Genomic DNA, 23,109 nt, shown 5'->3' with positions numbered 1-23,109 from the left:
CTGGTCTCTGTTCCTGCTGTGTCACGTCACAGAAGCTTTTTTCTTGGAGACCTGCTTACTCCTGGCTTCTGCACCTGTCCCCTGTTCTTGAACCACCTCTTCCTGACCCACCTAGGTCCGTCTTCCTGAGCCTCTCATCTCATCTTCCCTGACAACACACTCATGACTTTTCCTTTTCTCTGTGCTTTTTCTACTTTCTTTGCTCTTTGCTCTACCTGTAAATGTGGGCTTCCGACTCTTCTTTTTCTCTATAACAACCCCCTTGTCAACCATCCCCACCTTCTGTCACAGAGATAATTATCACTGAACAGATGAGTCTGCAACATATAAGTGTACTTCAAAAAGTTTGTGGAAAAATAGAATTTAAAGAGAATACAGATCCTTCTGTGCACTTTTTGAAGTACCCTCGTATGTAGGGAAGAGTCTTTTCTGGGCTCCAGCCTTATGTCTGTAATTGCTGGCTAGACATCTCCACCCCTCTGGAGCCTCAAACATGCCTTGAGCTGCATTGTCCTTTCTTTACACATGTTATGCATGTGCTTTGCATTTACTGAATACATGGTAAGTGGCTGGCGTACTGTGGGCATTCCCTGCCCCCGCTGAAAGGAGCTTATTTTCTTGGTTTCCTTATGGGTCGGTCTGTCACCTGAGTCATTTTTTCCTTTTCTGTTTTCACCCCCACCTTTCCATCAATTGTGAGCATCTGCTGGTGTTTCCTTTGCGGTATTGTCTATGGCTCATTCATTTGTTTCTGTTCTCTGAGCTCCATCAAGGCATTGCAAGTAGTTTGAGAGTCATTTAGCCCTTGATGGAAATCTCTGTCCCACCACTTAGTTGCCAACCTCCGAGCCTGTATTTTCTCTTCTGTAAAATTGAGCCAGTGCTACCTACCCTGTAGGGTTGTTGTGCAGATGAAATGAGATAATATACAGGAAAAGCATCTAGCACAGAACAGGCCTTCCGTAAACATTCATTTCCCTACTTTCCACTAAATTAATCATTTATAACATACTGTTTTTCTAAAACATACTTATTACCATGTTGAGCCTCTGAAGAAAAATATCCTGTGGCTCCCTGTTGTGTGTAGAATGTCCCCAGCCTGGAGTTTAATGTCAGCCACAATCTTATCTCACGTGCCTTCAGCCGCTTGTCTAATGCTCCACTCAAATAGGCCACTCCCCATTGCTGGCCTCCGGGCCACCCTTCTCCACCCGTGGAAGCCCTGTGCTTTCCTCAAACCTCAACTTACAGTCAGCATCTTCCAGAAACTTTTTTGAATCATCCTAACTAAATTCAGATTCCTCACTCAGAAATCACTTTGGACCATTTTGGTGGCACTTACTTCGTTGTGAATGTCTTGGACAGCAGAGATATCTAGTCATTTCTATCTCCCCTCTGGGTCAAAACCTCAATAGTGCCAGGGGATCCCTTCTTGTTGGCTACTCCAACTGTTACTTTGCTCTTCTTTATTTTAAACTTAATAAGGTTTCCAGAAACTTTGACTTATTGGACTTGGGTCCTTTCTGCTAAAGTGACATAAATTAAAGTCAGTGCCTTCTTCCTCCAACAGTTTTCCAAATATTTGGAGACACTTCCATTGCACTTTTTAATTATGTGCTTTACAAACTAAATTCAACTCAAAAACATTGATCGTGTGCCTGTTGTGGGCTAGGCATTGTGCTAGCACCCAGGACACACAAATAGAAACATGTACGGCTTCTGTCCTTAAGGGCCTCCGAGGCACAGACAGGTGCACAGGTGAGCAGAGTAGCGCATGGCCAGTGCCATAACAGAAGGGAGTGCAGGCGTATGGACAAGGCAACCTCTTTCTGCAAGGGAATCAGGAGCAGCCTCAAGATTGAGGCTATAGAAGGAGTCAAGTAAATGTGCCCTGTTCTTATCATTGCCCCTCAAAGGACTTTTAATATCCATCTATCAGAGGAAACTGCTCCCAGATCTAGAGTTGGCAAATTTTCAGAAGCAATATGCCAAGTCTTTATTTATTCATTCTAGTTTAGGATTTCACATGTCATTAATACATTTCTATCTTTATATATCTCTATGTAACTAAACTCTTGTGAATGAAGCAAAAAATCCCTTTTATCTAAGAAAACATGCTTAAGCAGCTTTATGTAAAGTTAAAATGTAAATCTAGGAGGGTATTTGACTGCACACCTTTGGCCCTGGATAGGAAGGAATACCAATAGCTGTGTCCTTCCCACTACCACCCTAGTAAAACTTAGGAAATCACTTGGGTATAGCTTTTTGGTATTTTTTCATCTCAAACAAAGGCTAGGGCTAAGCTGACAAATGTGTCAGCCATATGGAAACACAAATCAGCCAGGTGGCAGGCTCGCCTGATCTTCTGGCTACCACCCCAAGCTTCTTTCTCTACTAATTAACATGGCATTGGCTTGGATCGGATAGGGCAGAAGCCATGGAGATTTCTTTCAGGAGCCAATTTCTTTCAGACACTTCAACAGCTGGGTCCCAATCTTTCCACGTTTAAAATCAAGGCAGTTTAGAGCTGAGCCTCATATGCACATTGATGTCAAATAATGACATCTAATGGTCTCCTCCACCAACCCTTCTGTGCATGTCAGGAGGTGAGAAGCAGAATCATCTCTCCAGGTGGTTCATGTTTGATGGAATAAGCAACAGACAGTGCTAGAGCAATTTAGAAAGAATGGTACCTTTTTACCCCAACACTTAGAGTACCAGGATTACTTAGATTGAAAGGTGAGACCTTAGAGATCCGATCCTATCTCTGTATTTTATGGTGGAGTGATCCCCTGATCATAGCCCAGAGAAATAAAGAGACTTGCCCACTTCATGGGCAGGGATAGAACCAGAACCCAGGTTTTCTGATTCTTGGTGAAGTACTCTTTCCCCTGAACTACATTCCCTAGGTTACAGCTCTCCTACCAGGAAGCTAGTGCCGGCTGACTTGGAGTACCCCTGGGCCTAGAGAGTCTCATGACTTCTAAAGCAGAAACTCAAATGTAATGATAAATCCACATGTACTGGGCTTCACACCAGGTGCAAAAGCCTTGCACGGTACCTAGGAAGATGAATGACCAGAGCAACCAGTAAGCTGTAGTGCCAGAGAAAGTCTGCAGGAGGTTTTGTGTTATTTCAAACATTGTTCCCCAGCACGAAACCCAGGGCAAGATTGCCCTCTGCCCTAGAGCTTCTCAAATTTTGCTCCTTAGGCCGTTGTCATCCACCAGAAAGAGTTGGCCTAGAAAGAGGAGAGAAAAGAGAAGCAGAGGCAGGAAGATGGCATGCTCTAAGTGGCTTTACTGTTGGAAGCATACTAATCACAGCTTGAGAATGTTCCTTTCTGCACAGCTGTAGATGCCACTCTCAGTTTAGTTAAGAAGCCAATTGGATCCCACTAACTCTCAGCTCTGAACCAAGGCCCAGATGGATAAGAAGCTGCAAAGACTCACATTGAAAAATATGTGATCATCTTCTTTCCAGAACTCTCCTTCCCACCCTGTACAGAAAGCTCATAGCAGAGCTTCCCAACTTTTCATTTCATGAAGCATGAAATATCCAAGGTTAGGTGGACAAATTGGAGTGGGCCAGAGGTTGCTTCTCCTGGGGAATTTTTTTTTTTTTAAATGAGGGCTATGGAAGCAAGTGGAATGGATATTTCTCAGATGTTTCTGCAGTAAAAATAGTTTGAGGCTTTAGAGCAAAATCAAATATTTGTTTAGTCAGATGCTTTAAGATCTTTGGCAAAATAACTTGGGATTGCTATGAGAATTATATGATTTATTTGCTGTGTGTGTATTAATATAGATACTTGTATATATACATATGTATGTATATATAATTTGCATAGGCATATATATGTGTATACATATAAAATCTCCCAACAACACCCAAAAGATACAGAAGATACAGAAACTGAGGCTTGACTTAAGTGCCTATGCCTGAATTTATCATTGTGACTGCAGAATGGCTTCCTCATGAGAAAGAATAGTGGTGATGTTTTAACCAAAAGAAGAAAGGAGGAGGGTGTGCTGTGTAGATTAAAAATAATAAAAATACAACTCACATAGTCATGTAATGAATGAGTGTGCGGTAACCTTCATTGCCACCTCAATATTCCAGGGAAGCCAGGGTCAGAACCTCTGCAAAACTCACGAAAGTTCCCCAACTTGGACATTCATTGCAGGATTCTTTGTGATCCTGAAAAATCTGCAACAATGCAGACATTCATCGGTGGGGGAATGGTAAATTTGGTACATATATACAATGGAATATATTTTATAGTTGTTAAGATTTTATGCATAAACATGGAATGTTATTAAAAGCACGTTAAGTGATCAAAGCAAGATGCAAAACAGCATGATTTCGTAGGAAAACGATATTTGTAAAAATGTATAAAAATAGAGAAAAATTGAGAGAGTATACACCAAACTGTTGGCAGAGGATATCTTGGTTGGGAGGGGTAGGGGAGTCAAGTAGGGAAAATAACAACATCCATCAAGTCATGATAACATTCCTAAATTGATTGTGACTTTTCCCCCACAACTTTTTATTACCTTTGTAATTGAGGGAAAAAAATGAATTAAAATAAGATAATGAAAAAAAAAAAAAAAAAAGGTCCCCAACTCCTGTATGTTATGCAGCGATTCCCAGAGCTTCTCTGAGGGCTAGTTCCTTTCACCCAACTTAGTCAAGCCACAGGCCTAACAAACTTCGTCACAAACCCACCAGTGTCATCGTGTGACCCCCATTGGAGGCTGTAACCTCCCAGAGCTCAAAGATAAGTCCCATTACCAAGGAGAGTCTGTCTCAGAAGTGTATTTGGAGATCCCTCCAAGTTTGGTGGTTCTGGAAAAGGCATGAAGAGTCCTGCGTGAGCCCTTCCTCTGCTCTCTGTAGAGAGCAGTCACTGCCTGGGGCAGCGTTTACCCCCGGGGAGGACAGAGGGGGTGATGGAGATGAAAACAGCAAACACATCTTTTTTCTTGTCCTTAAGAAGAATTTTTCTTCAACCTCACTTACAGCTTTCCATTTCTAATATTATACCTTACATATAGAAAGCAATTTGAACTTCTCTAAGCCTTTTCACGTGTGTTATCTTTCTTCAAAATAATCCTGGAGAAAGCGTATTATTCTGATGCCAAATTTCTGCAAGAATAAAAACGCTTCCTGAAACGCAAGGTACCCATTGAAACACTCAGATAGGTGTGTACCTGCACGGGTGTGCACACGCACACGTGCACAAACACCTCAGCAACTGCATAATGACTTAGGAGGAGGAAAGGAAAATGGAAGGACCCGGCATAGTGTCAACTTCATTTCCCTCTAGGTTTCAAAGTCCATATTTTCCCTTAAAATCTCCACAGCTGAGAAATCCCATTTCTTCAAGTGATATGGATTTAATGCTCAGTGCTGTGTATAACACAAAAGGAGCCACCACTGCTATACCTGTTCTTGAGAAAGTTACAGTTTAGCTGAACACACTAAAACAGATAGCAGGAGGCAGTCTGTATAATTAATCATCAGGTCATCAGGTCATCAGGTTGCCTGTTTCATAAACGTTTTAGGGATTCAGAAAATGTGTGAATTATCGTATGCTGGGCTACCCAGGGAAGGCTTCCTGGGAGGTTCAGAACTTGGATTGAACCATGAAGGATAACTTCAAGGACTCTGTGTAGACCAGGTGGAGGGTGGGAATGGCAGACCCAAGTCAAGGAGACTGGGCAATGGCTTTTTTGACTTTGTAAATTCCCATTGTAACAAAATCCTTTGAACACCCCGCCAATGTCCTCTTCCATTTGCTCAGCCCTTTGGATGTCTTAACAAGTTTGTAAAGGTTCTAGCTTTAGTATAGAGACCACCAAGGCCACTGATCTTGTGATCAAATCTAAACATACACGCAAAAGAATAAATGGATTGGTGGGTGTTGAGTGAGCGTGAGCATAGCTATGTAGGTGAGAAAGAAGAGAGGCAGGAAAAAAAAAAACCAAGATGCCCAGTAGCTATTGTTCTAAGTGGCTGTGTTTAGATGCCTGTTCTAGCTATAGGCTGGTCATCAAGTCTGAAAACAGATCTTATTTTATCCTGTATTGTAATGTAATGCTAATAAGACAATTATTGTGTATCCACTTGTTGTATTACTTTTTCAGGGCTTCAGTAAAACATACCACAGATTGATTGTCTTAAGCAATGGAAATTTATTTTCTCACAGTTCTCAGTCTTGTAGTTCAAGAACAAGATGCCAACAGGGTTGTTTCCTCTTAGTCTCTCTCCTTGGCTTGCAGATGGCCTCCCTCCTGCTGCCTCTTTCACATGGTCTTTCCTCTGTGCATTCATGAGCCCCTGGTGTCTCTTTGTGTATGTGCTAATCTCCTCTTCTTATAAGGACAACAGTCAGATTGGATTAGGGCCCACCTTAATGGCCTCATTTTAACTTAATTACCTCTTCAAAGGCTCTGTCTCCAAGTGCAATCACATCTGAGGTACTGGAGGGTTAGGACTTCAACGTATGAATTTTTCAAGGACACAGTTCAGTCCATAAAACCTGTGTTTCTAGATTTGAGGGCCCCTGTAGATGTGTAAAAACTAAGGGATAGTTTTAGATAGGAATCTGGAAGTTTAGAACTGATGAACCTACGTGAATGAGCCAGTCCTTTCAGTTGCTTGAGTGGGGGATGCTGCATTACTGTGGTGTAATTGTGCCTGGGTGTAGAACAGCCTCGTGGTGTATCAACATGGCCTCAGGAACACAAAGCCCTGCTTGCCCCAGAGGTATGGCTTCTGGGTTTGACTCCTGGCAGTGTCTCTGCTAGAGCATTTGCATAGCTTGCAAAACGGTGGGTGATTTTGTCCTAACTCAGAGCCCATGCCTTGCAGTGTGTTCTTTCTCTGAAATATATATCCACCATCCCTTGTCTCATCCCGATGAATCCCTAAGGCGCCTTTGATGTAAACCCTCTGACCTGCCTGTTGACTGTTGATGATGCAATGGCGTATAATTCAACAGTAATTTATATTCTGTGCAGGTCTAAACAAAGCTATGAAGTGCACTTGAGAGCTGAATGCTGCTGAAACATTTAATCTAAGCAAAGGAAGGGTTTCGTAGGCATGGGCTTCCTAGGCTGAATGCGCCACTGTTGAAGGAAGAGGGATTCTTTTTCTCTTTGCTGATTTGCTCCTTTATGGGTTTAAAGATCAGAGAGGGTTGAAAGGGGGTGTCTTGTACAGGACTTGGGCTACTTCTTCTCAGACATCCCTGACATGCACGTCCACAAGTGTTTCTGCAGCACCATCTTTGCAGCAACCTCTTGGGCTAGGTCAGAGTAGAGCCTTCTCCCCGCATAGCAAGGGGACATGCCAGCTTTAGGGCCACACGGATGTCATTCTTCATTCCTGGGAACAGAAAATGTCACACAGATGAATTTCTGGCCCTCGAAAGCTGGAGAAACTATACACCAGTGAAATTTCGGGCACAACTTGGTCACATAAGGAATAGATATTTGGGAAAATGCCTGTGCACACAATATGTCCCTGCCCTGGATCCCTGTGAGAACCCTCACGAGGGCCTCGGTTTCCTAGGAGATGGCTTCTTGAATTAGTAAGAGCGTTTCTGCTGCCTAGCCTGAGGCCTAAATGTTGATGCTATTTCTCCACAGGGTCCATCGCTCCACAGGGTCCATTCCTGCCGTGACTTCTCTGAGAATCCCTAAGGGGAGTGGAAATACATGTGCTCCCCTCCGTTTCCTGCGTAGGCTACAGCCACACAGGAGGCACCATCTCTTCTGCCTTATGCACCTGCTATTCGTGATCAGGAGTGGGCTGAGCAAGGAGTTAACACCATAACTCTGAATATTAGCTTGAAAATATCTTGGTCATTAACCTTTAAGGTGGTACTGGGTTAGAACCATTATTGGGTTGCTGATTAAATGTTCCCTGGTGACATTTCAGGGTTACAAAAGAATTAGCTGCTCACACACAATGCTGTCCTGGCCTGGTATTTCTTCACTTCAGCAACACATTCCAGGCATCCGCGTTTCTGGGTTTCCACTGGTTATACTTTCTATAACGTATAAGCTTACGGCAGTATTTTGTATCGGCCCCAGAGCAGAAAGCAGGACCATGAGAAACTGGTAAATAGCATGGTCAATTCATCCCTGATAGCCCAGAACTTTCCAGCTTTAGGACTAAAAGACCTGTGTTTCAGAAACCCACCTTCCCCAAGTCCCATGCAAACTGGGATGGTTGGTCACCCTACTAGAGAAGCAAGATTTTGAAGAAATAGAAGAAGTCAGGAACTTAAGGAAATTTGAGCTTGTGGGAGTAGCCCTGGAAATCTGTGTGTGGCCAGGGAACACCTTGAACATGCTGTGTCCCTGGGGATGGGGTGTGGAAAGAAGGAAATAGTCACACAAGTCAGTCATGTACTGGTGAGAGTTCAGACCAGAGGAGAGGAGAACCTTGCCAGAGTGAGTGTGTCATGTGGATGGGAGGAGAGCTGGGGAACACATGTCTGAAAAGGCAAATGGAGGAAGAGAGCCCCTGAAGGACTGAGAGGGACCAGCTAGGGAGGTGGGATGGAGCCCGCATTCAGGGCAGCTTGAAAACCGAGGGAAGAGATATCCAAGCAGGAGGAAGTGGTCTAATAGCCAAGAAACTACAAATAGCAAGAAAAGCAGAATCTAATATTTGGCAACCAGAGAAACATTAATTAGAGGCGGCAGCGATGTGAAGGTGATGGGTGCTGGACAAGGAGCTGGTGGACTGGCATGAACACAGCTTCCTCTTTCACCCTCACTGGAGTGGAGGTGGCTGACAGGGGAGCAGCAGCCCCAGAACACTGCCACAGCCCTCCCCTCTTCAGCCAGATATTGACAGGGCACAGGGACATGCGTGTCCAAAGCAGGGTGGCAAGTTGCAAGGTGCCATCGTGGGTGTGAGTCCTGAAAGAGCTTCTAGTGAGACAGCCATCAGAGGAAGCAGGTGCTGTGTTTGAACCATCAAAAAGAAGCACTTATGGTTGCAGAGCTCATTATCCCCAATGGCCATGTCATCCTGCTCCCAGGTGGAGTTGACAAATAGGGACACTAGAGCTCAGAGGTTTGCAGGGGGCAGCTCCCTGTAAGCCAGCAGGTCTTACTAGTACAAGCTCTCTGTCTGCAGTTACTTGGGATGGTGCCATCTCTTCTTCTAACTGGACTCCTGGACTCGGAGCCCATGTCGGTGTTGGTGACAGTCCTGGCACAGAGAGTGTAATTAGTTTTCATTTCTCCTTCCAACTAGCTGTGATTGACTGGTTGTGGCTGTCTGACTGGAGGGCTGGGTTGAGTAGGAGTCGGAGGCCCCGTCCAGGACCAGCAGCAATGCAGGTTGAGGTTGCTTAGCTATTCCTGCCAAAGGCATGGCTTTGCCACTAATAGAGCAGCCATCGGACTTTGCTGTGCAAAAGATAATTCCTACAATGACATACCTTAAGTTGCCCTTGCACATGAACAAGGCCAGTGATTTTCAAAAATGTTTAAATCACTGGAGTCCTTTCTTCCAGTGAAAACTCACATGGAAACAGATCAAAGCAGAACTGTTCTGGCCAAAGAGAGGAGAGAGGGCTGGGAGTCTCTTTACATTCCCTGTCCCTTCCCTAGTGGCAGCTCCTGAGCCATCTCCATGGAACATGGTCTGAAGGAGAAGGAGCTACTTCAGAAGATGGCTGGGGATGATGTCTCTGAGAGGATGGCATTTGAACTGAGATGTGAGAAGAGCCAGAAGAAGGCCATTCAGGAGAAGGAACGTCACGTGCAAAGGCCCTGAGGTGGAGCAAGCTTGGCTAGTCTGAGACACAGAATGCTCTCTAGTGTGGCTGGAGTACAGGGAGTGTGGGGGTCTAGGTGAGCAATGAGGTCCAACAGGTAGGCAGGATCCACTCAGATAAGGCTATATGAAGGGGACACAGGAGTTTGGGTTGTATTCTATGTGTGATAGGTAGCTATTGGAGGGTTTAAAGCAGGAGAGAATCATAATCTTATTAAATTTGTAAAATATTACTGGCTACTATATGGGGGCAAGAGTAGAAGGTGGGACACCAGTGATCTGTTACAGAGTTCAAGTGAGAAATGACAGAAGCTCCACTCGGATGGTGGCAGCGAGCATTTCGGAAGTCGGAAGTGCAGTAGGGAGGCATGTGGCCATGCTGTCTCATTGCATGCATGGAGCCCTAGGACAGTGGGGTGCTGAGATTGAAGGAGGGATGCTCTTCAGACCAGGCGAGGACCCCTTCTGTTTACTGCCTGCAGAAATCCTGTTCATCCTTCGGAATGGGGTCTTGGGAGGGCCCTGACCCAGCATTATGGACTTTATCAGAGTTGCTCTTACCACTCACTACTGGGTGTTTATTACTCCTGTTTTTCCCCTTATAGTCATCTACTCCAGCTCCCTGCTTTCACAGATGAGGGGACCGAGGGTTCACATCTGATAATAAACTCAGGTCTCTTAATCCCCAGTCTGCTGCTTTTTCCACTTTATCCTCAACTTTTCACGTATGCATGTCTCATATCCCCTATTAGATTATAAGATCTTTTTTTCTAGCTTTTTATTTTAGATTTAATTAAAGATTCTTAAGGGCAAGAATCATGTCTTATTCTCCCTTGATCTCCCCAGCATCTAGCATAATGCTTGGCCCAAACACAGAAATTCAACAAATATTTGCTGATTAGCTCTTCTGTATGCTGCAGAGACCACTGCCGCAGGGATTTCCCCTCCCTCCGCCCCATCACGCTTAACCTGCCTCCCCCAGCCAGACCTGATATTGCAATTGCCAGCCACCAGTGCTCCTGTCGCTACTGCCCTGGCCAGGGTTTCACCTGACCCTGCTCCCGGCGGGCGTCTGGAGTGCAGAGCAGAGCCTCGCTCCAGAGGGAAGGGCTTGGGGGCAGAGTTCTTTTCATTTAATTGCTGCACTATGACTGCAGTTAGTATTGGAGTCCGATTGGAATTAGGCCCAAACCCCAAGTCATGAGGTATGTTGTTAAGGAGACGTGACTATGCATTATTACTATTTACTGCCTTTCTTAGATCATCACTGGTTTGTCAATAAATGCTCGTAAGAAATAAAATGGCAGATTCTAAAGACCTACCCCCAGAGGCCACGGCCCGCTACTTTGGAGAGAGTGAACCACACATGGATACTTTTCAGAGAGCAGAAGCCCCTTCTGTGTGTCAGTAGTTTTCCCCGGCCCTGTGTCAGGGGCTACTGAACTTTAGGTGAATGCGGGAGGTCGTAGTTCTCTGGGATGTAATATCTATTGCTACACTTTAATTGAGGCATCTTTCCCAGCAGCGTAATTTAAAATCTGTATTTAGTTTCCCAGAGGCCCCCTCTGACCCCAGCGAGTTGGTGCGGGGAGGGAATTCTGCACCTCACAGTCCCCAGTTAGCCGCCGATCCGCAGGCAGAGAGTGGCTGGTGTTCATTACACTGGACAGAAAGCTGGGCCAGCCAGTGTCCTTACCGTCATCTCCCCTTCCTCCCCTACTCCCCAGGTTTCAATACTTGTTTGTCAAAGCACATCGTTATTTAAACTCTGCAATTATGGTGCTGAGTAGCAGCAGCAACACGTTGTTAATCCAGACCACTTCCAGAGGTTCTGCTATGTGCCTGCACCTTTCGTTTCTAATTATTGATACATGTTTTCAAATTTAAATTTATAGGTGGAGAAGTACATAAAAATATGAATCCTTGCTCATAATAGAAAACAGTAGCATACGTGGAAACTGACAAAACCTGTTCCAACTCCTTCCTCTTTGTCATAGGAACATTTCCTAGCAAGTGGCATAGATGGCCTGCTTAACAGGCTGTGCTAAGAGCCGTGAAGGTGTTTTCCCGTGATGGGAATATTGACAAGAGCTCACAAACAAAAGGAATTTTAAAGGTTCCAAAGTCACAGAACAACAGACAGGAACTGAAGGCAGGAAGATCCCCCCTATTAATTCCATTAACATAACAAGAAGGTGGATGTTATCAAAGGTTGGGTCCTTTCCAACAGGTAATGAGGTCCACATGGACCTTATCTCTTTACTCAGTTTATCAACCATGTCCTTTGTGCCTTGTCCACCCTGCTTGTGGAATATGACAGGAAAATAGTATCCATCAAGATTTTTCAGCTACTGGCAGCTTTGGAAGACCAAAACCTCTTTGAGTCAACCTTCTGTCCCATAACAAAGCACTGGACTTAATCAGGAGGATAGTGCAGCTTTTGATGAGAAGAAATGTCTCCATTTCCTAACATATCCTACATACATATAGTTTATATAAAGTGCTTGGGTGACCTCAGTCACATCCAGAGCTTCAATTTATGAGATGATGACTCAGTCCACGTCTCTAGCTCAGAAGTCTGTATCAGGCTCCCAAGGGCAGCTCGAATTTGAACTTTCCCTGCTGTCTCACACTCTCTCTCCCCCTCTTTCCCCCTCCCCTCCCCACCCACCCCAGTCCTAAATCTAAATTTTAGTAAATTATATAATTGCACATCTAGCCAAACCAGCCGTTGGAAGCATATCCATGCCAGATTCAGTTTGCTGGAATCTGGATTATTTGAAACTGGTGTCAAGACACAGCTTTCCTTTGCTCTCCCAACCCCAGGCAATCTCTCTCTCCTTGGCTGTGCCCTACGAGCTGCCTCCTTCCCTCTCCCACGTCTGCTTCTTCCCCATCTGGAACTATGTCTCCAGGTTATACAAAGCACCCTGCCCTAATGCAAGGGTTCAAACAGGCTATCAACAGAAGTCATGTGAGGCATATTTTTTTTTTTGGCATGTTAAGAAAATGCTTCATAAATCTTTTAAAAAATTTTTAAGCTTTTTTATTGAAACATTATTGTACATATCTGTGGGGTACGGAATTGAATACCAATACTGTGTGCAATATATGATGCTCAAATCAAGATAATTAGTATAGTCAGCATTAGACAATGTAATCGTTTTTTGTGGCCCTTTACTAATTCCTCCCTTATCCCTCCTCTCCCTCCCCCTTTCCCACCTCTGGTAACTTCAGTTCTGTTCTCTCCTTTTGAAAGTTCATCGTATTACTGTGATTATCATATCTTTCTTTTTAAATTTATTTGTGTATTTTTTTTAGCTCCCCCTTATGAGTGAAGACATGCGTTATTTCTCTTTCTGCACCTGGCTTATTTCACTTAAGATTACTTTTTATAAGTTCATCCATGTTTCTGTGAATGGCAGGATTTCATTCTTTTTTATGGCAGTGTAATATTCCATTGTGTAAATATACCACATTGTCCTTATCCAGTCATCTGATGATGGACATTTAGGTTGGTTCCAACTCTTGGCTATTGTACATAGAGCTGCAATAAACACGGGAGTGCAGGTAACCCTTCAACATGATTTCCATTCCTTTGAGTATATACCCAGCAGTGGGATTGCTGGATCATATGGTAGTTCTATCTGTAGTTGTTTTATGAACATAATACTGTTTTCCATAATGGCTGTACCAATTTACAGTCCTACCAATGGGGTTCCTGTTTCTCCTCATCCTCATCTGTATTTGTTATTCTCTGTCTTTTTGATAATGGCCATTCTAACTGGGGTGAGATGATATCTCAATGTAGCTTTGATTTGCATTTCCCTGATGCTGAGTGTTGTTGAGCATTTTTTCATATGTCTGTTGATCATTGGTATATCTTCCTTTGAGAAATGCCTATTCAGCTCCTTTGCCTATTTTTTAATTGGGTTGTTTTTTTACTGTTAAGTTGTTTGAGTTCCTTGTATATTCTGGATATTAATCCTTTGTCAGATGCATAGTTTGTGAAAATTTTCTCTCATTCTGTAGGTTGTCTTTTCACTCTGTTAGCTGTTTCTTTTGCTGGACAGAAGCTTTTTGGTTTGATATAATCCCATTTGTTGTTGTTGTTGTTGTTTTCTTTTGTTGCATATGTTTTTGTGGTCATATTCATAAAGTCTTTGCCCAGCCCTTCTTCCTGAAGTGTTTCCCCTATGTTTTCTTCTAGGAGTTTTACAGTTTCAGATCTTATACTTAAGTCTTTAATCTATTTTGAGTTGATTTAGGTATATGGTGAAAGGTACAAGTCTAGTTTCATTCTCCTACACATAGATGTCCAGTTTTCCCAGTACCATTTATTGAAGAGGCAGTCTTTTCCCCAATGTGTGTTCTTGGTGCCTTTGTCAAAGATCAGTTGGCTTTAAGTATGTGGGTTGATTTCTGGGTTTTCTATTCTGTTCTATTTTTATGCCAGTACCATGCTGTTTTGGTTACTATAACTTTGTAGTATACTTTGAAGTCAGGTTGTGTTATGCCTCTCACTTTATTTTTTTTTGCTCAGGATTGTTTTGGATATTCGGGGTCTTTTGTTGTTCCATATGAATGTTAACATTGATTTTTCTATTTCTGTGGAGAATATCATTGGTATTTTGATGGGGATTGCATTGAATCTGTAGATTGCTTTGGGTAGTATGGACATTTTCACAATGTTAATTCTTCCAATCCAAGAGTATGGAATGCCTGTACATCTATTTTGTCCTATTTAATTTTTTTCTATGGTGATTTATAGTTTTCATTGTAGAGATCTTCCACTTCTTCAGTTAATTTTATTCCTAGGTAATTTTTTCTTTTTGTGACTACTATAAATGGGCTAGTTTTCTTGATTTCTTTTTCTGCTAGTTTGTTGTTAGAGTATAAAAATGCTACTGATTTTTGCATGTTGGTTTTCTATCCTGCAACTTTACTGAAATCATTTATCAGCTCTAAGAGTTTTTTTGTAGAGTCATTAGATTTTTCTACATATAGGATCATGTCATCTGCAGATAGGAAGAATTTGACTTCCTTTCTGATCTGGATGCCTTTTGTTTCTTTCTCTTGCCTGAATGCTCTGGTTAATACTTCCAATAATATGTTAAATAGGAATGGTGAGGGTGGGCATCCTTGCCTTATTCCTGTTGAATTTATCCGTTTTTTTCAGGTTTTCAAATTTGTTGGCATATCATTGTTTATAATAGTTTCTAATGATTCTTTGTAATTCTGTGGTATTGGTTGTAATGTTTCATCTTTCATTTCTGTATTTTGTTATTTGAGTCTTCTTTTTTCTTTTTCTAGTTAGCTTAGATAATGTCTGTTTTGTTTATCTTCTCAAAAAACCAACTTTTTGTTTCATTGATCTTTTGTATCATTTTTGGGGTCCCTATTTAATTTAGTTCTGCTCTGGTCTTAATTATTTATTTCCATATATTAATCTTGGTATTGGATTGTTCTTCTTTTTCTAGTTCTTTGAGGTGTAGTGTTAGGTTGTTTATTTGAAATTTTTCTATTCTTTTGATGTAAGCATTTATTGCAATAAACTTCCCTTGTAGTACTGTGTTTCAGTATCCCACAGGTTTTTGTATGATGTGTCTTTATTTTATTAGTTTCAAGAAGTTTTTTGATTTTCTGTTTAATTTCTTCTTGAACCCTTAGGTTGTTCAGGAGCATGCTGTTTAATTTCCATGTGTCTGTATAATTTCTGGAGTTTTACTTGTTGATGATTTCTAGTTTTAATCCATTGTGGTCTGAAAAGGTACTTGAAATGATTTCAGTTTTTTAAAATTTGTTGAGGCTTGATTTGTGACCTAACATGTGGTTGATCCTGGAGAATGTTCCATGTGTTAATGAGAAGAATGTATATTCTGTGGTTGATGGATAAAATATTCTGTAGATATCTGCCAAATCTAATTGGTCTAAAGTGTGGTTAAATCCTGTGTTTCTCTGTTGATTTGTTGCCTAGATGAAATGTCCAGTGTTGAGAGAGTGGTGTTCAGGTTCCCAATTGTTATCATATTTGAGTTTCTTTCTTTAGGTCTAATAGTGTTTGCTTTATATATCTGGGTGATCTGGTGTTGGATGCATATATATTTGTGATTGTTAAGTCTTCTTGCTGGATAGATCCCTTTATCATTATATAATTGCCTTGTCTCTTTTTATGGATTTGGTTTAAAGCCTATTTTACCCAATATATGTCCTTCTCATTTTTGATTTCCATTTGTGTGGTATATCTTTTTTTCATTCCTTTACTATTAGTCTGTGTGTGTCTTTACAGGTGAAGCAAGTCTCTTGTAGACAGCATATAGTTAGGACTAGCTTTTTAATCCAATTAGCCAGTCTGTGTCTTTTGAGAAGGGAATAAATCCATTTACATTTAGTGTTGTTATTGAAAGGTATTGTTTTACTCCTGGCATTTTATTGATTTTCATTTGGATGTTTTCAATATCTTTTGTTCCTTTCTTTCCCTTTTATTGTTTGTCTTTGGTGTTTGTTGGCTTTTTGAGTTGGTAGGATATAGTTTCTTTTCTCTTTCTCAATTACATTTTTGTTCTACCAGTGGGTTTTGTTCTTTTTTTATATTCATGGTAGTGATTATCGTATTTTTCAGGTTCCAGATGCAGGGCTGGTAGATATGGTGGTGAACCCCTATAGTTTTTGTTTGTCTGGAAAATACACTATTTCTCCTTCATTTCTGAAGGATAGCCTTGCTCAGTATAGTATTCTTGCTGGCAGTTTTTTCTTTTAGTATCTTGAATATATCATCCCATTCTCTTCTGGCCTGTAGTGTTTCTGTTGAGAAATCTGCTGTTAGGCTGATGAGAACTCCCTTATAGTTGACTTGATGCTTTACTCTTGCTGTTTTTAGGATTTTCTCTTTGTCTTTGAGTTTTGCTAGTTTGACCATAATGTGTCTTGGAGAGGATCTTTTTGGATTGAATTTGTTTGGGGATCTTTGAGCCTCCTGAATCTGAAGGTCCATGTCTCTCCCTATACCTGGGAAGTTTTCCACTATTATTTCACTGAATACATTATTATTATTATTATTATTATTTTTTTTTTGTCTTTTTCGTGACCGGCACTCAGCCAGTGAGTGCACCGGCCATTCCTATATAGGATCCAAACCCGCGGCAGGAGCATCGCCGCGCTCCCAGTGCCACACTCTCCCAAGTGCGCCACGGGCTCGGCCCTCACTGAATACATTTTCAATGCCTTTTGCTTTCTGCTCACCTTCTGTAACACCCATGATTCAAATGTTTTGTGCTTAGGGTGTCTGGTAGCTCTCTAAGATTTTCATTTTTTAAAAAATTCTTTTTGTCTTTTTTCTTTTTCTTTTGTTTTTGTTTATCTGTTTGGGTTATTTCAAAAAGACTGTCTTCAAGATCAGAAAATCTTTCTTCTGCTTGCTCTAGCCTGCTGCTTAAGCTCTCATTTGTGTTTTTTATTTCATTTATTGACTCCTTCAGTTCCATGAGCTCTGCTACATTCTCTTTTAAAGTATTAATCTCTTTGTAAATTTCCTCCTTCATATCCTGAATAGTTTTGCTCTGTTCATTGTGTCATCTTACTTTCTTCTTGTATCTCATTGAGTTTCCTTAAGATTGTTACTTGGAATTTCTTTTCAGCCATTTCTAAGGGTTTCCTGCTCTATGGGGCCTGGTACTTGAGAGTTATTGTATTCCTCTGGTGGACTCATATTTTCTTGTTTGTTTTCATATTTCTAGTATCTCTATGTTGATGTCTGGTCATCTGGTAGAGCAATTGCTTTTTCTATTACTCTGGAGTGGGCTTTAAGATGAGAGACTTCCTCCTGTAGATGTGCTTTATATTGACCATTGAGTAGGATGTTTTAGTATTGGTTCTGGGCAGACACAGTAGTATAGACTCCATGTGGGTACTTTGGCCATATTCAGTGTTGGAGCTATGTGTGAGTGCCTCTGTGGAATAGGTGCTGGGACACTTAGTGATTTCTTGCTGAGGTTAGTAAGTAACACTGTGTTGGGTTGTCGAGGATGTGAGTGAGATCTTGAGTTCTTAGGAGAAGTGCCTAGTTGCCCTGTCACTCTTTGGTTGAGGTGGGTGACCCTAGGTGGGCTTGTTGGCACCCCAGCTCGTGCTCTATGACCTTGATATGTGCACTAGGAATTTTCTTCTTTACTCTATTTGACTATCCTGGGTTTCTGCACTCTCCAGGGGTTCTGTGTGTGTCTCTTCCCTGATCAAGGCAGTTGCATGGGCTGCCCACATAGCTCCCACTCCCAGGTGCAGTACCATGGGGGGCAGCGTAATTACCCCTGTGGGTTGGGCCACTGGGTCACAGGTCTGTGCTCACTCACTTTCTTCCTTGGACTCCGCTGGTGACCCTCCTTTTGTCAATTCAGTTGAGTGGTTAGTGGTCTGCCTGCATAGCAGCAGTGTCTTCTGCAGTGACGGCTGCTACTGTGGTGGCAGGCTGCCCTTGCAGTGGTGGTGGCTGTGGTGGGCTGCCCATGTGGCAGCAGTGGCTCCAGTGGTGGTGGGCTGCTCATAAGATGATGGTGCCTGCCCAGTGGTGATGGCAGTAGTGGTGACTGTGGCAGTGGTGGATGCAGTCACGAGGCACTTTTAGAAACTAAGATTTCCATGCTCTCCCCCAAGAGATTCTGATTCAGGAAGTCTGGGGTGAGACACAATACACCCTAGGACCATCAGAGAGTTCAGTCTGAGCCCTAGAGCACAACAGGGAACTGTGATGCTTTGTAACTTGTGCAAATTTGGGACCATTGTTCTCACAAGTAGCAATGATGCTGTATGTGTATGCTGTTGCTGTTGCTACACACACACACAAATGCACACCATGCACACACATGTATATACATGCACACATACTCATGCATGCACACACACAAACACACAATACATAACACATGCACACATACATGTGACACACACTCTTTTTTAGTTATGCTGCACCATGCCCAGGTCACCCTGACACATCACTTTCAGTTCTCTCCACAATCATTCACCATTAGGAGCTCCAGGCTCTGTTCCCACCTTGCTAGGCCCTTCTCCCTCCTCCCTGATGACCAAAGCAGCCTCCTAACTGATCTCCCTCCCTCTGAACTATCATCTACACTTCTGACTTAGAGAAATTTGCAAGTGCAGATTGGAGTCACCAAAGTACCTCGACCTCTCCAAGGCCTCCAGGTAAAGCTCAAACTTCTCAGCTCAGAGAGCAACATTCACCCCAATATCGGGCTCACGTTGGCCCTCCTCCAACAGCCACTCTTCAATGAATCTTCCACCACATGAACATCTTTATATCTAAATTTTTGTCCCCAGGGAGGGAGATTTAGGTAATTGGCCACAGTAATCAACCACATTGTATATTGACAAAATAAAATAAAATTTGGAAGAAAAAAATAAAATAAATTTTTGTCTCCAGATGGGATAATTTTCTTAACCTAAAATGAAATCACCAAGTCAAAGCTATGAATATTTTAATGATCACTTTTCTGTAAGGAAACACCAGTTTATACTTCCCCTGGAATCTTTAAGATAATCCATTATACTGCTCCCTTACTAGTTTTGGAGATGGTCATTAAACTAACAATGCAAAATAAATAAATAAATAAATAAAACTTTACTAGTTTGATAGATCATGCTCTATCACCATGCTTTTATTTTCAATTATTTGATTATTTGTAAAATTAAGCATTTTTTTTTTAATATTTATTGCCTATTTGTAGTTCTTCCTCTGTGATCTGAACTTTGGCCTATTAAGTTTCATCTTTCTCTCATAAAACCTTTTCCCTAACCCAATGGTTTCAAAGTGTGGTTGGTTACCGGACCAGCAGCATCAGCATCACCCAAGAACTTGCTAAGAATGCAAATTCTCAGGACCCACCCCAGACCTACTGAACCAGAAACTGGGGGTGGGGCCCAGCAACCTGCTTTAACAGGTCCTCCAAGACTGCAAACTGCCCTAACCCATACTGAGTGACATAGAATTCAGCTGGAACCTAGTTGCACAACAAAGGGAGTCCACGAAGTGACCCCCTTGCCTGATGCCAGTCTTAAATTGTATAGTGAATAAGACTGCATGCTCTGGAACTGGCCTGCCTGAGTTTGTAGCCTGGCTCTACTAGTTACCAGCTGTGTGATCTTAGGCAAACGACTTAATCTCTCTGGGCCTCAGTACCTTCATCACTAAAATGGGGACAATAATATAACCTACCTCATAGAGTTTTTTTTAAGAATTAAAGGCTCAACGCATGCTATGCACTTAGTGCAATTCTCAGCACACAGCACTTGATGCGTGTCAGATATGACTGCTGCTCCTATGGTCATTTAAATGATCATAGGCTCATGAGCCTCATTATCCCACTCCATATTTTTTCTCTTGTCCTCCAGGAACCTTCTGGAAGACCTAAGGTTGGATCTTAAAGAAACTTGGCCATTAGGAGGCATGAGTTTTTATAATAAATATAAAACACAATGCACCTCCTCCTCCTCCCTCCACTTAAAAATTATGTTTCTGCTTCTTCCTTCTATTGACCCAGCCCAGCCTTCCCAAACTATACACACTTCTTCAGGCCATTGCTTTCCTGTTATTGGTTATATAGGGAACATAAGACAAAGCCAATACTGAGACACATGCATGAATTCACTCTACATGCACCAAATATTTGTACTGGCTAAAAATCGGTTTATAATTCTCAACTGTTTTATACCATTCTAGCTCTTAAAGCAATCTTCTGTTTGGAGGTTAATATGACTAATATCTTTTAAGAGGAAGTCCTATCATCAAATAAATTTGTGAAATACCTCATAAAACTAGGTTAGACAAGTCAACTTATGTTAATGAGGATTATGGTGTCGGGTCTGCCGCTGGCCAACCCGAGCAGCCCTTAGCCTCGTTATCAGTCTCTCCCGTGCTGTTCCTTCTGGTGGGCGAGCGAATTGCCCGGATTCCTCTTTCCCTCCAGTCCCGTTGGGAGGAGACAGGGGAAGAGAGCCGTGAAGAGAGGTGAGCACAGCCGCCGGCCCCAACCAGCCCATTAAAGGACACTCAGACGCTTGGGGGGTTCTGTCGAGCAGTTCCGTTTATTGTCACACAAGCACTTGCTTTTAAAGGCAAATGGGGAGGGGAGGCTTTTACATCCTCCAATCAGCTTAAAGGTCAAGGGCAGGGCATGCATCCTGTCTCAATGCCTAGCTATTGCAATCATGCAGCGTTCACGAGCGCGGAAGCGCGTCTTTGGCCAATAAGGGCTAAGGCAAGGTTCCCGCAGACACTCCCACCCTACTTCCTCCCGGCACCGTCTTAGGCTGCCAAGTTAATACGCCCTTGTGGGCCCATAATGGCGCCACTTGTAATGTCACTTAAGGTGGTGTTAGTTTTTAAGGCCGGACATTATGGGTCTTTGTAGGTGAGGAGTCACATGTGAGGTTCCCAGTTTTTCGACTTCCTGTGTCACTCTGTGAAGGGGTATCTCAGAGGGTTAGTGTTCTGTGGAGAACGCTTTGGGAAATGTTGTCTATAGGAAAAGGGAAAGGATTTCCAGGACTTGGATGAGTTGTTGGTGAATGGAGTATAGGAAAACCTAATAGTGTACAAGTTGTTATGTAGAGGAAAGAAAAAAAGATGTTTTCTTCTTTAAAGAAGAAACAAACAAGGGATGTTTTCTGTGTCTCCGAAGAAAGGCAATGAATTTAAAATGCTTTAGAAAAACGAACTGAGTGCTTTTCTGCCTTGGCCTACCCAACATGAAACTCTACCAAGATTTTTAATTAGTATTTTCCCAAAAGAGAGACTTCTGAGTTTATTCGAGACTGGGCAATTATTAGAGAGTAAGGATGCTTACTTAATACTATTCTCCCCCTGAATATTTCCAGGTATTGATCCCAGTACTAGCCTGCTCTTAGCTGCATCTACTCAAGAAACTTGAAAATGTAGTAATCCTAACTTCTCTCTTTCTCTCTCCCTCTCCTCTTCCCTTTCCTTCCTGTTTACCCCACCCCGTATTTTTTCCCTTGTCCTCCAGGAACCTTCTGTATCATTTCACTGTGCACCTGTGTGGCCGGGATCAACTTTGAGCTGTCACGCTACCCACGCTACCTGTATGGACTCCCCGATGACATCAGCCATGGCTATGGATGGTCCATGTTCTGTGCGTGGGGGGGCCTGGGCCTCACGCTAATCTCGGGATTCTTCTGTACCTTGGCCCCTTCTGTCCAACCTGTCCCGAGGACCAACTGCCCTAAATCCAGACCCGAGAATGGGACAGTGTGCTAAAAATCCCAAACCCATACATATATATATATATATAAATATATATATAATATACATATATAAAACAAAACTAAATCAAGACGATGCCAGTGCCAAGGTGGAGTTGAGTTGGCTCAGGCACCGCATCTCGCCGGACTTTGTGCCGCCTCATCACCGAGATGGGGAAAGTGCTCCCATCCTGTGGCTCTGCCATCAATTCTTGACTTTGGCTTCATGGTTTCTTGAAGACAGAGTGAACACCACCACTTGCGATAGCATCTTGATCCCTGTCGCTCACCAGGACGGGGTGGTGAAGGGACCGTGGCAGTGGTCTGAAGCAACACAGATGTAAAGAAGGAAGTGCTACCCACTGGGCCGACAGGAGAGGACGCCACCCCACCATTCATATCACAGGGACACCAAGCCCCTAGTTCATAGAATGTAACCAAATTGTCGAGGCCATCTTCAGAGTCACTTCTCCTCCTGCTCTTCCTGTTCTGATGTCCTTTCTGGCCCACCAGCAACACACAAGGAGTGTACGAGAAAACAAACTGAGGAGGAAGTTTTCTCTTTGCTGCCAAACTTTTGGACAAAGCTTTAGAGGTGGGAAGGGGAGAGAACATGCTGAGAGGCAAGATCTGCATTGATAAAACGACACTTCAGAGTATGCTCAGAAAACCCAGTCTTACCTGCCAGCTGCCTTACATCCAGTTAAACAAGAGGCCACCCTGTCCCTAGCCCCACCTGCACTCCCTGGGCAGATCAGAGCCTTGGAGTAATGCTGTGATATGTGTGTGTGTGCGTGTGTGTGTGTGTGTGTGTGTGTGTGTGTGTGTGTACTTTGGGTGGTTTCCTTTTTTTCTTTTCTGCCTTCTAAGTGGAATTATTGCATTATGACTGTGGTTGCCCTATCACTGTAGTGGTTTCATGGCCCACAGTTGGGACCCAGAGATCTAGGGAGTCTCAGGAGGGCAAACCTGTATGGGTGCCAGTTCTGCAGCCACAGATCCCTGGAGTGTGTGCGTGTGCGTGTGCGTGTG

The 23,109-nt window shown here is 42.8% G+C and overlaps 1 protein-coding gene across 1 annotated transcript in view; it reads left to right on the top strand.

The window, feature by feature from the left end:
* TMEM178B (transmembrane protein 178B) overlaps positions 1-22,146 on the top strand; it is a 367,199-nt gene extending 345,053 nt beyond the window's left edge. The window contains exon 4 of the mRNA XM_063100954.1: positions 21,843-22,146. Coding sequence (XP_062957024.1) covers positions 21,843-22,093 — 251 coding nt within the window. The 3' untranslated portion in view covers positions 22,094-22,146. The remainder of the gene's footprint in view (positions 1-21,842) is intronic.
* The last annotated feature ends 963 nt before the right edge of the window (positions 22,147-23,109 follow it).

Source organism: Cynocephalus volans, chromosome 6 (assembly GCF_027409185.1).
Source record: "Cynocephalus volans isolate mCynVol1 chromosome 6, mCynVol1.pri, whole genome shotgun sequence".
Taxonomy (NCBI): domain Eukaryota; kingdom Metazoa; phylum Chordata; class Mammalia; order Dermoptera; family Cynocephalidae; genus Cynocephalus; species Cynocephalus volans.
The sequence above is the reverse complement of the archived record's forward strand: the minus strand, read 5'-3'. Positions and strand labels throughout refer to the sequence as shown.